The sequence below is a fragment of the Mastigoproctus giganteus genome, chromosome 14 (genome assembly GCF_048544385.1).
Source record: "Mastigoproctus giganteus isolate SK-2022 chromosome 14, ASM4854438v1, whole genome shotgun sequence".
Classification (NCBI taxonomy): domain Eukaryota; kingdom Metazoa; phylum Arthropoda; class Arachnida; order Uropygi; family Thelyphonidae; genus Mastigoproctus; species Mastigoproctus giganteus.
In genome coordinates, this window is record NC_143588.1 from 89,200,731 (window position 1) to 89,215,015 (window position 14,285).

Here is a 14,285-nt window from a genome sequence, read left to right on the forward strand (position 1 = left end):
CATTGTAACCTAATATATAATTTAATATTTTTCATTTTATCAGGTTTTAAGTTTACAAATTTAACTTTATTTATATAAAATGTTCCACTTTAACTGTATCTAGATAGTTGTAGTATACCAAACCTTCCTTTTTGATAGTTATAAAGACAAAATTTATTGATAAATTATGACTTCCTTTTGCTAAGGGTCTGCACCTTCATTTTCGTTAAGTGCTTGAAATAAATAATTTAATCAGCATATATTAAATTATTTAAAAGAATATGTTTGTATGCTAGGTTGATGATAATCAGAGTAAAAAACTTGGCAAAGACCTAAAGACAGATACTGGTATGTCAAGAAATGAAGAGAGGATCTTCTTATTAGAAAATCCCAAAAGTACAGATATTATAGAAGAACATCAGTCTTACAGCATTTCACAAGCACTTATACGACATTTCAATGGTGATGTATTAGCATATGTGACTCCTGTGAGTAGTTTTTCATTTTCAGTGCTTTTTTTTTGTTTTTTTTTTTTTTTAATTTTTTATTGTTAGTAAGAAATCATTAAAAAAAATTTACAAAAAGGTATTCAGATTTTCCTTGTGCTCCCTCTTTAAAGTGTAGTCTTCTTAGGTATAAACAAAATTAGATGGTCTAACAACACCACCCGACAAATTTTTTTTTTCATCATACCTCTGGAACAAAAGTTTGTAATTCTGAACAAAATTAATGTCCTGATTATGAAATTATCAATCTTTTACATATATCTATATAATGCATATATCTTTTACACCAAAAGATATATGCATTTTTTAAATTCCTTGTTTTTGTACAAATCGGCATATATGGTTGTAATTAATACACACAATATATGTTACTTAGATGTGTTTCCCACTCAATGACTTTGCCATGATGGGAGATTACCATCAGTAATCTCCCATCATGGCAGAGTCCCAGCGACCTTGGTATCGTTTTTCCATTGCAGATACATCCTGGTGGAAGCGCTCTCCTTATTCATCACTGACATGTGCTAAGTTTTCAGGACTGAAATCCAGATGGGAATGAAGGAAATGCATTTCCAATGACATTCAGCACCCCGTGTTCTTGTAACATTTCAGCAAGTTTATCACCAATTGCTCATAGTTCTCTTCTTTTTTCTTTCCGATGAATCCGTGTAACAGCCTTGAAAGATCTCCATGCAGCCAATTCAACATCATTCAGGTTTCTTTGAAATTCTTCATCTTTTAGGAGCTTTTGTATTTCAGGACCTATGAAAATTCTTTCCTTTAGCTTTGCATGAGATAGATTTGGAAACATTTTCAGTAAATATGCTAATCCTCTACCTTCTTTATCCAGTACCTTAGTGAAATTCTTAATCAGTCCAAGCTTGATGTGTAAAGGGGGAAGAAAAACCTTTTGTGGATCAACCAATGGAACATACTTTACATTGCTTTTGCCAGGAATATGTTCATCTCTCTTGTCCCAGCGTTGTATGATGTAGTGTTTGGCTGTTGCACGACTATCCCACAAACACAGGAAACAACAGTATTTAGTAAAACCACCTTGCAACCCAACAAGCACTCGATCACTTTTTAGGTTAGGTTTTAATCACCACAAATATTCCAACCCTAGTCATTGTAACGTATAGCAGCAAGAATCTGGGACATACTATCTTAAGTTTCTTTCAGGCCAACAGCATGAACAAGAGCAATTGATGGTAAAGTATTTCCATTATGAAGCAATACTGCTTTAAAACTTAGCTTTGACACCTCAATGAACAAATGCCATTCAGAGATATTGTGATCAATGTTCAGTTCGTGCATAAGACCAACGACGTCTTTGCAGACATGTTATTTTCCATTGCAAAATATCTTGAAAACTCTTAATTTCGCTTATAGTATATTGTAATGTTTGTACCTTTGGTGAGTAAGTTCCACTGTTGCAGTCTGGATCCGAGTAATTCAGCCTTCTCTATGGGTAAGCCCAAGTTAATTCTTCTTGTTCAGTGCAGTGTGGGGCCTTGTCTTTTTCTGGCCCGTAGTCCAAATCATGCGAAGTGCATGGGTCTGCGACATCTGGTAAAATGATTTCTTCTGTACCCTCAGGCGCCTCTGTAGCCAGGTGGGAAGGAGCAGCAGTGCGTAGCATACGCTTCTTGATTAGACTGGGGTTCGAGCCCGTCACCACCAAATACGGAGGATGCGGAAAGGTCAGGGAATGACCACCGCATATTCCCGGAGCAATATGGCCTTAGTTGCTAATGCTCCTAAAAACAAACAAACAAACAAACAATCTGTACCCTCATCACTACTTCCAATACCCCAATATTTTGGTGGACAGGTACTGGCAGTTCTTTACCATGTGGCACTGGCCTAATTGCTGATGGGATATTTGGATATTTGATGCAGTGCTTGCTCTTTTTGGAAATATCTTTTGTAAATACAACAAAAGGTAATGCTCTCAGCTTGCCATATAACCACAGTCTTAAGTTTGTTGTACAAGTAATACAACGGATATGTGAAGCCAAATTTTTTTTCTTGCTCACCGATCTTGCAGCCGAAGTACAATGAATATGAATATGCAGCTTTTGTGACGTATATTTTCTTCCTCTGAGTTTTTGGGTTAAGTGTTCACAAACATAGCAGAAGTTGTCTGGGTGATCGATGTAAGTTCTGTGCTTTATCTTCTCCATTTTAACAATGCATTAATCTAAAAACAGTAAAAGCAATTGGTAAATTTGAACAGAAGGTGAATTCTTGTAGCGTAGTTTATCATACACTATATATTGAATTGCAAGAAGAGTAATGATGTACTTGCTTAACTTTTAGCCCAATAAACAAAACCGACCAAAAGTTAATAAGTTTAAAAATTGTATTTCAAACAGTAATGATATCTATATCTATCTATATCTTAAAACTGAGACATGATAGGAAATTTTTATGATTGATTTTAAATTCTATACGTAAAACTTGACCAGAAACAACCATTGATTTGCTGGAGGTAAAAATCATGTTGGGTAGTATAATTTTCATCAAAAGAAATATTTAAAAAAAAAAAATTAATTTTTACTACAGTACAATGAAATTCTGAATTATAGAATATAATGATATGTAAATCTTTTCAAATCACAGTTCGTAAAAAAAAAAGCAGATCTACCCATAATCCAACAATATTATATGCTAATTTAGATGGTATTAGGAAAAAATATCATGAAGGAAAAAGAAACTCTTCAGAAAATGCTTATATGCAAGGCAAAATTGAATACAGGGTTCAAATCAAATAAAATATGAATTGTTTTAACATGGCATAAAATTTTAATGTGATAAATGTTAACTATAAGTTTAATCATGTTGAGAGTCCTCCACAATTGTATTGTTGTTTTGAAGGGACTGGGAATTTTTTTTTTTTTTTGACAATTTGATAATTGTAGATTACTTAAAATACCATTTATAATTGACTTAATATGATAGCATAGCTTAATTTATTATGGTATTCACCTTTTTTTATAATCTGCAATTGATGTTTGAATAGGGTGGATGATAATTTTAATTTAAATTAGGAGTAAGTTGGGGTTTAAAATATGCGCAAGGAAGTAGAAGTGCACGTCTTCGTCCTTGGTTGTCAATATTAAAGTTGAAAATAAATGGTTAATACTGGAGGGCAATAGCCATAACAAGTGGCTTTCGTTATCCACGTCTTCAGTTGGCAATGATGGGTTGAGAGTGAGCGCGTGTATTTAAGAAAGCTAAGTTCCCATGATGCTCCTGGTTACATGTGGATATCTCGGGTGCACGAGATTCCAAGCCAGTGTAATGTTGTAAGGTAGTTTGGTATTTAATACTTGGAGATTGGAATGGCGGCGGAACCATCCTATGACTAGGGCTTCATATTGGAAGATTTTAAAACTGGATTTTAATTTGATAATGGGAATGGCTGAGTCTACTAAGGGGGTGTGATTGTGAGATTGAACTTGTGATGCTAGTTCTGTGTTGGTTGGGCTTGTCTTAAAACTATTGTAGTGGTAGTACGCATGTGTGTTTGATGTTTTAATAGAATCATATTTTGAAGTTGTGCTACCAATGTAACATGCATTGCAGTTAGGTTGACATTTTATTAGGTAAATAATATTGTTCATATCGCTGATATGATATTTTTGTGTGTCTTTGTATTATGTCTTTGTAATGTCTTTGTATGTCTTTGTAATGAATTAAATAATGAGCCAAGTTTATTATAAGTTGAGAATGAGGCACCTCCGTAGCCAGGTGGGAAGGAGCAGCAGTGCGCAGCACACGCTTCTTGATTAGACCGGGGTTCGAGCCCGTCACCACCAAATACGGGGGATGCGGGAAGGTCAGGGAATGACCACCGCATATCCCGGAGCAATATGGCCTTAGTTGCTAATGCTCCTAAAATCTAAATAACAACAACAACAACAGTTGAGAATGTGAGGGTGATGTCGGTACCTTTGAATATGCGGGGGGGAACTGTTCAAAGGTACTGACATCACCCTCACATTCTCAACTTATAATAAACTTGGCTCATTATTTAATTCATACAAAGACACACAAAAATATCATATCAGCGATATGAACAATATTATTTACCTAATAAAATGTCAACCTAACTGCAATGCATGTTACATTGGTAGCACAACTTAAAAATATGGTTCTGTTAAAACATCAAACACATGTGCATACTACCACTACAATAGTTTTAAGACAGGCCAAACCAACACAGAACTAGCATCACATGTTCAATCTCACAATCACACCCTCTTAGTAGACTCAGCCATTCCCGTTATCAAATTAAAATCCAGTTTTAAAATCTTCCAATATGAAGCCCTAGTCATAGAATGGTTCCGCTGTCATTCCAATCTCCAAGTATTAAATACCAAACTACCTTACAACATTGCGCACCGGCTTTGAATCTCCTGGTTACATGTGGAAATCTCAGGCATGCACCTCAGATTTCCACATGTAACCAGGAGCATCATGGGAACTTAGCTTTCTTAAATACACGTGTTCACTCTCAACCCATCATTGCCAACTGAAGACGTGGATAACGAAAGCCACTTGTTATGGCTATTGGCCTCCAGTATTAACCATTTATTTTCAACTTTAATATTGACAACCAAGGACGAAGATGTGCACTTCTACTTCCTTGCGCATATTTTACCTTCTGTTTTTAAATCCCAACTTACTTACTCCTAATTTAAATTAAAATTATCATCCACCCTATTCAATCAATTGCAGATTATATAAAAAAAAGTGAGTACCATAATAAATTAAGCTATGCTATCATATTAAGTTTTTTTTTTTTTTTTTTTCAGTAAAGGTTGTATTTTATTGCTGTTTCAGAATGTCATTCTTCATTTCCTTTAGAGCTTAAAAATAGTTTTTGAATTGCTCTTCAAAATTAGCAAATTTAATAAGAATGCCAAGGGAGCTTCTGCCCTTTGTACACTGAGTGGACAGAAATCATGAGATGCCTATCTAGTAACGGGTAGGCCCACCTTTATCTCAGGTAAGGGCAGTCACATGGTGTGGCATTGAGTCCACTAGTTCACGAAAGCATTCCACAGATATTTCCATCCATGCTTGCTGCACTGCTGTCCACAATTCCATCGCATTCCTGGATCCAAAGCTCGAACAGACCTTTCCACAGCATCCCAAAGATGCCCCACAGGGTTCATATCCGGTGAAAGGGGAGACCATTCCATGGTGGTAAAATCTGCAGAATTCCTTTTGAACCATGTTCTAGTCACCAAGGCTCTGTGGGGAGGCACATTGTCCTGCTGGAAGAGTCCATTGCCCTGTGGGTGCAAAATGACCATGAAGGGATGCAGAAGGTATGCAAAGATGGACACATAACTTGGACCTTTCAGAGATGCATCTAGACATACCAGAGGTCCCAATGTGTGCCACTTGAACATTCCCCAGACCATCGCCAGCCATCCACCTGGCTGAACAGTTCCTTGTTGTCATGAGGAGGTCCATAGCTTCGTGTGGTTTCCGCTGGATATGCACCCACAGGAATAACTCGAAATAACTGGAAATGGGACTCATCGCACCAGTAAACCTGTCTCCAATCATCCAAAGTCCAGTGCCGATGTTCTTTCACCCGGTTGAGGCATAGAGTCCTCTATTGTGGTGATAGCAATGGAACTCTGGTGGGTCAGTGGTTTCCATAACCTATTGTGGCTAGTGATCGTCTAATGGTCTTGGTGGAGACGTTTCTGTCACCTCCCTCGTTGAAGTCGGCGGTGATTTGTGCCACTGTCACTCTCCTGTTGCCTGAAACAATGCGAGACAGACGTTGACAGCCATGCTCATCCACCACCTTTCTTTGCCTACAACACTGTCCACGATGAGATTTTATTCTGGAAATGGCGTATTCCTGATACACTCTTGATACTGTCGAACGGGAATAGTGCAATTTCTGTACCACCTCTATGATAGAGTGACCTGTGCGTCGGGCACCCACTATCATCCCTCTTTCGAAGTCAGTTAACTCAAGACGTTTATCCATACTGACATTGAATTACCATTTGCATGAATGCAGTGACGCATTGTACCTATATACCTGCCAAGCGGTGGGTTTATCCGCTAGCGAGAGGAGTGACAGTGTTATGTTGCTCAGGAACCAGGTATCTCATGAATTCTATCCTTTCAGTCTATAATTTTTTTCTTGCAGATCTTTTCCCCTTGAACTTCTTTTCTTTCGCTGTTTCTTTCTTTTTTTTTTATGAAAACCCCAAACACGAGAGGTATTAAAATCTATAGTACTTAGTACCGTCCCTGGGTTGGAGGTTGAGAAGAAAGAAAGAAGATATTTGTTGACATTAGACTTGAACTTCTGTAGACTGTAATTTTCAGGAAATACGTATGAAGGAAGGTTGTTCCAGAAAACGGCAGTTGAATGAATAAACAAGGAAGATGAAAAGTGGGTTCTGTGAGTTTGAAGATGGATAGTAAATGGATGTTGACTAGTGGCGGCACGTGTTTGGACGTTTTGAAAGACAGAGCGGGAATTATAGAAGCCATTTCAGAAGAACAGTGCCCATGGAAGTATCTGTAGAAGAGGCATGCAGAAGAAACAATACGTTTATGAGACAGAGAGTGGAGAGACTGTTAGAGATGAGTCATTAATTAACCTAACTGCCCTCTTCTGAATGGAATCTAGAAGCCTGAGAGAGCACCACCCCAGATGTGGGATTGGTGCACAATAGCCTTAGATGCTGATGCACCATAGAACTCCTAACAAACAACCAACCAACCAACCAACCAACCCCAGATGTGGGAACAATATTCTGTGGTAGGGCAGATTTGCAATTTGTACAGAGTGAATTGCTGTTTGGAAGAAAATTACTTCTGTTACAATTTGATATCTGCCTCTTCACTTTTTTACTGGCGCCTCCGTAGCCAGGTGGGCAGGAGCATCAGTGCATAGCACACATGCTTCTTGATTAGACCGGGGTTCGAGCTCGTGACCACCAAATACGGAGGATGCGGAAAGGTCAGGGAATGATCACCGCATATCCCCGGAGCAATATGGCCTTAGTTGCTAATGCTCCTAAAAACCAAAAGTAACATAACATAACACTTTTTTACTTCTCTCAAATTAATATCTCTTTGCCACTGTCATGGAACACTTTAATTCCACATAAATCTAAAAGAATATCTTTTAATGGCTTTTTTCATGCACATACTGTTCTACTCTGTTTTATTTCATTCTAACGTGCAGCTCAATAACAAATAGCACTTTTTTTTTGTTATAATGTTTAATATTGGCCAGTGTCTTTTTTTTTCAACTTATGTCATGCTCCTATCAGAATTATGAAAAAAAAAATTAAACTCTTCAGGTTGTCTTTCTTTAATGCAAGTGTTTTCAGCTAGGTATGACTGCTTGATCCATAAGTAGTATGAGGGCTGTGGTTAGGAATTGAGAAAAGACATTTGATCTTGCAATCATTGCTTCTTTCTAAAATTAGAGAATGATGTGTGGATGCATTATCTAATAATAACAGTGCCTCTGTGCAATGATTCTCAACCTTTTTTCCACAGAGGCATCCCTAATATAATTTTCCATATCTTGAGGAATATTTGGTATTTCAAAATTTTTATTTATTTATTCCACAATTACTAACGAAAGTCTGATGATTTTCTGCCAAACCCTGGTTGAGAAACATTGCCTTAATGTTTTCATTTGCATTTAATTTTTCCTTTTGAATGGCCTTGCTTTTAAAAACTGATATTTGAAATATAATTATATGGAACTATTTGGTTTGATTTACAGATACAGAATTTTTTAAGAAATTTTTAGTGTGGGGGGAAACTAACAAATCCCTGAAATCAAAAAAAGATGGCTGTGATACAAATGAGTCTACAGAAAAATATTGAAGATTTTGAGAAAGATATGTAAAATAAATATCAGAAAAGCAGAAAAATGTTTTGTGTATAGTTAAAAATCTCAGAATGGGGGAATTCCATAACTATCATCACCATCATAACCTGTTATATCCAGTTATATGGGTGATAATACATAGTCCTTCTGGACTGTCAGCCTTCCATTACTATTTTCCCATCTATTTTGTCCTGTTTTCTGTTAGAGCTTTAGCCCTTATTCCTCTAATGCTTGCTGATACCGTGATCCAACTTTCCTTTTAGTCCACCACTAGGCATGTCTCATGCTGAGTTTAACCAAACTGATTTCCAGTGCTTTTGCTATTTTTTCACAAGCTATTTCTTTCCCTTGAAAGACCATCATTGATGCCGTATGTTTATAAAATTTGAAAGAGATTTCTCCAAACTTAGTTTTATGCTTTTCTAAGATGAAACTACATATTCTTGTAATGTTCTCGTGGTTTTTCTATAATTTGTCCTAGTACAAATATTTAATAAATATATGATGTAGGACAAATTATAGAAAAATTATATCAGATTATATTGATATTAACTTGATATAATATCAGTATAATTTGATATAACTAACATCAAATTAATAAGATTAATTTGATGATAATGAAATTATCTTATTAAAAATTTTATTCCCCATTTAGCTTGAATGTTCTTTCCAAAGGTTAGAGTTAATCAATAGTACTTATAGTTCTTTTCTCTAAAATGCTTGCATAGATATTACTTATTACACCAAGGAGTAAAATTCCTCTAATTTTCACATTCAGTTTTATTTCCCCTTTATTTGTATTATTGATACAATTGATGTAGCCTTCTGGAACCTCAGAAAACAAACTCTGGATAATGTAATGTAATCACAGTGACTTTATTTTCCAATTTCAACACAGGTCTGATTTCATTTACACCTGGTGCCTTTCTATACTTGACATTTTCCATGACCTTTTTTTTTACCACAATAACAGAAATAGTATCCCCTGTTCAGTAATGCCTTCAGCTCATTCATTTAGCAAATAACAACATATTTACTCTATACTTCTAAAATATCTTTCTCTTTCATTTTAACTGTTTTCTTATAATTTTTGATGTGCAGGGGCATTTTAAAAGTCCATGGTCTGAGTATGAAGAGTTTATTTGACTAGTTTGGTAACATTTTATTTTTCAACATAGTCACCTTTGGAGTCAATACACTTTTGCCACCAGTGCTGCAATATGTTGATTCCAGCTGCAAAGAAAGTTTGCTTTTGGGCCTCCAGGAATGCATTCTACTGCAGCATGATGTCACCGTTGGTGGGAAAACGGATGCTACCCATGTATTTTTTCAAATTAGGAAATTGGTAAAAATCTGATTGTGCAAGATGTGATGAATATGGTGGATGGTCCAAGATTTCACACCTGCACTGAAGCATTGAAGAAATGGGAATGACAGAATTGTGAGCAGGCATGTTGTCCTGGTGGAACTAGACCTCTTTGCTGAGTTTTCCTCGGCATTTATCTTTGATGTTTTTGTGTAAATATCTGTTTTTATTTCAGTTTAATACTGATTATAAGGGTTTGAGCCCAGTATAATATCAGTATGCTACATGGATGTACCCATGCATATTTTTTATAATTAGTTTGAACATAATAGATGCTACTATGTGAATGTTCCTTGAATTGTGGTGGTGGGGTAAATAAGACGATGAACCCTGTACCTATGACACTCTGTAATTTGGCTTATTTAACCCAATTGGTGTATTTTTCTGAAAATTGCATATTTTGCAGTTTTTCAGGATGAAAATCCCAGTTACTGACTGAAGAAAAATATAATAGAGGTATGAGTGAAAAATCACTTTTTCTTCTGTTATAGTTGATTTTACAGGTACAGTACAAGAAAGTTGAAGCAATGAGAAATGGGATAAATTTTGTAAATTATAATTAATAAAATACAATTTCTATGTTCAAAATAAAATGCTAAAAATTACATTTTATGATTAAAATAGAACCAGGTCAAATAGGCACTTTACAAGCAGTTGTATTGTAGTTAGAGGCACAACTACTGGAAAGTTAATACACTAATGATTAAATTCTTTAAGAACAGTATAGCTAAAAGAATGCAGATCCAAATGATTTCTACTTTAGATGTGTTCCTAACCTCTCATTTTATTCTTTATAGTGGAACAGTCATGGTTATGACATAGCAAAACTATTTGGAACAAAGTTTACATTACTCTCACCAGTGTGGCTGCAGCTAAAGCCAAAAAATGGTGGAAATGGTTGTGTCATTGAAGGAAAACATGATGTGGATAAAGGATGGATACAAGATGTTAGGAAAGTTAATAAGAAAATTAAATTAGGTAAAGAACATAATTCTTTCTTAAAAAAATTTATACTGCATTTCACATAAATTTTAATGTATACAGATTTTTTTTTTTAAATGAAAACCCCAAACACGAAAGATATTAGAAGATATAGTACTTAGTACCACAAATGGGTTGAAGGTCGAGAAGATGAAATAAGATACTTGATGACATTACACTTGAATATGTTTAGATTGTAATTTTCAGAAAATACATGTGAAGAGAGGTTGTTCCAAAAATGGAAGTTGAAGGAATAAATGAGGAAGAAGAAGAAGAAGAGAAGCAATACTGTCCAGCTTCAAGCTCATTCTGTGAGTTTGAAGCTGGACAGTAAAAGCATGCTGCCTGGTTCCAGCACACGTTCAGACTAGTTTGGAAGAGGGAGGTGGAATTATAGAAACCAATTCAGAAGAACAGTGCCCATGGAATTTAGAGAAAAGGCATGCAGCAGAAACAGAACATTTTATGAGACAGAGGGTGAAAAGGCTTTGTAAGAGATGGGTCATCAATTAACCTAACTTCCTTCTTTTGAATGGAGTTTAGAAGCCTGAGAGTGGTTATGGGGCATCACTACAGATGTCGGAACATTTCATGATAGGACATTATTCCTATATTCCATGATATATGCTGAGTAATCACTGAATTATGATCACCCCCCTATGAAAACTGAATGCGACCGATTGACCACGTGAGGTAGGAGAGTGTGCAGTTAGTCAACCTACATAGCATAGATAAGGTGTCAGTGTTTCAGTAGGTAGTAAAATTCCTAGCGTTATGGGTAAAAGGAAGGATTTATCAGACTTTGATAAAGGGCAGATTGTGGGCGCTCTAAGAGCTGGTGCCTCGATTTCCCAAATGGTTGAACTAGTGGGGTGTTCGAGAGCCGTTGTAGTTAAAGTGTACCAGAACTGGCATAAAAAGGGTCAAACAACGATCCAATGGTAAAACTGCAAAGGTCAGCGAAAGGTTGATGTTAGAGGTGAGTGCCAGATCCGACCACTTGTATAGGCGAACAGGCACAGCACTGTTGAGGAGTTGACTACCCAATACAGTCAGTCCTTGTATAACATGTGTTTACATTATGTGAATTCGATCATACACGGTTTATAAATAGGGGAACGATATCTTATATAACACGAACTGAATTCGCTTATGCATGATTCACCTTTGTGTTTACAAGAAATGGCAGTTGAACGCAGAATCACCCCAACCGAACGCAACACGATACGAATGAAAAGGAGATTCCGAAAATGTATTTATGTTTTTTATATCAGTGAAGAGGAAACACATTTCACCATAATAAGGTAAAAACCCACACAATTCCAGCTATCGGTATTATCTCAAATGCAATTAGATTGAGTTTACTACCAGTTTATAACAGATTCCACTAGCAGAAACTCAACTGGAAGTTGTTTTTATTGTTTTATGGCAGTAACCCCTAGAAATGTGCTTTAGTAAAATGTGAGGTGTTAATAGTTTATCTCTGCCTTTATGGTGTTGTTTATTCAGTTGCTATATCCGCGCAGCTTTGTTTATGTGTATGAAGCGTGCCTTCTTGGATTGTAATTGCGCTTTATTCCCTAAAAATGAGTAAAATACTTAAAAGGTGTGAAGAGGACACTGCAGATTCAGAGAGAAAAAGAAAAGCAATATCGATAAACAGAGGCGGACTGGGTCAAAAATTCTTACCCGGGAAAATTTATAGTGGCCTCATACTACGGTTTATGGCCAAAATCACACTGGCCTCCGGCCCACCGGGGTTTCCCCGGTAAGGCTTATGCCCAGTCCGCCTCTGTCGATAGAGAAAAAATATGAAATTGTGAAACGCTTTGAGCGAAATGAAAGACCATGTGATATTGCACGTGCTACAGACCTAAATGAGGCAATGCCAAGAATTACAAAGAATGCAGAGAAAATAAAAACAACTTTCATAGCAGGAACAACTCAAAGTGTAATTAAAATCCATTAGATTAAGACACCAAGAATTGGAAGAGATGGAACAGCTGTCATCTGTTTGGATAGAAAATCAAACAAAAAAAATTTGCTTACGATAGAAACAAAAGCAGTAGCAATATTTTATTACATAATAGTCGTAATAAAATACGTAAGTATTTTTTTTTACGATTATTTATTGTGTTTGGTAATGTTTTGGTTACAAATATGTGTTCAATCTTGGGTGGTCAGCACCTAACCCTATTTTTCCCATAGGGCCTGTTTTTTATATTGCACGATTTTACATTGCACGAGGGTTTCTAGGAACACAACTATCGTGCTATACGAGGACTGACTGTACAACATGGGCCAACCCGGAACAGTATCTGGCATGACCATGCATCGCACATATGGGCTGTACCAGCAGATGACCCCTATGGCATCCTCTGCTAACCAAGATTCGTCGGCGTAAAAGACTCGCCTGGTGCAAAGAGCATGCAAGTTGGACGTTAGAAGATTGGAAGAAGGTGTGCTGGTTGGATGAGTCACATTATTTACTCCACACCGTGGATGGTTGTGTACAGATTTGGCATCAACAACATGAGCCTCTTGATCTGTCATGCATGGTATCAAAAGTGCAGGCCGGTGCAGGCAGTTGTATGGTGTGGGGCATGTTTCATTGGCAGGAACTTGGACCCCCTGGTGCATGTGGAACATTGTATCGGTGATCTTCACTATCATTAACTGCTTGCTGACTGTTTACACCCCACTATGTTAAGAATCTAATGTGAGGGGCCTATCAAGCTCTCAGCTGCTCACATCAACGCCAGAGGTTGCACTTGGTCATCGTGCAACACACCGGCAACCCCAAGGCAGAATGCGCTGGTCCCACAGAAACTAGTAGTTGTTGGTGACTCTATTGTCAGGGAAACGGGGAACATGCTTTGTAAAAAGGATAGGTGGAACAGGACCATCTGCCAGGGGCAAAGGTTGATGACGTTGTAGAGCGGATATCATCTTTTAAGGGCACAAAAGGTGGCACTAATGATATTAAGAGTAGGAGACCGGCAGAATTACTTAAAAAGTACAGGTCACTGTTGAAAAAAAGCCGTGAATTAGGGTTGAATTTGAAAGTGTCTGCAATTCTGCCCAGACACGATAGGAGGTAGTATATGATGAGAGCCTTGTCGACCAATTCGGCTCTGGAAAGATTGTGCAAGGCTCAAGGGGTAAATTTTTTTCAGCCTAGTCTGTACTTGTTAACAGAAGCGACTGCTTCTATAAGGATGGGATACACTTAAATAGAAAGGGTGCAAGAATATTTGCTGAAGCTATCGAGGCAGTGTTACATGGGTCGGAAAACTGCTAGCTTGGAGGGATATAAGGACTAATAGAGTAACAGTAGCCACTGGCAGAGGTGAAAGTGATTCTTGCACTGCTTCTATTGGAATGAGCAGAAGCCTGGAAAACAAGATGCAGAATATTTCAGAGACTGCTGGTAAACACATGGGTTGTGTTATGGTAGCTAAGAAAAAGAACAGGTGCATGTATACTTGCTTGTACATCAATGCTAGGAGTTTGGTAAATGAATTTGAGGTATTGCTCAAAGCATCAAAGGCGTATA

General features: G+C 37.0%; 1 protein-coding gene across 2 annotated transcripts in view; it reads left to right on the top strand.

Annotated features, from left to right (window-relative positions):
* The window catches only part of LOC150075332 (chitinase domain-containing protein 1), a 104,896-nt gene that overhangs the window by 26,038 nt on the left and 64,573 nt on the right, over nt 1-14,285 (top strand). For both annotated transcript variants that reach the window (XM_090388263.1, XM_090388262.1), the window contains exons 3-4: nt 276-467; nt 10,546-10,726. In XM_090388263.1, the coding sequence (XP_090244389.1) occupies nt 276-467; nt 10,546-10,726 (373 nt within the window). The remainder of the gene's footprint in view (nt 1-275; nt 468-10,545; nt 10,727-14,285) is intronic.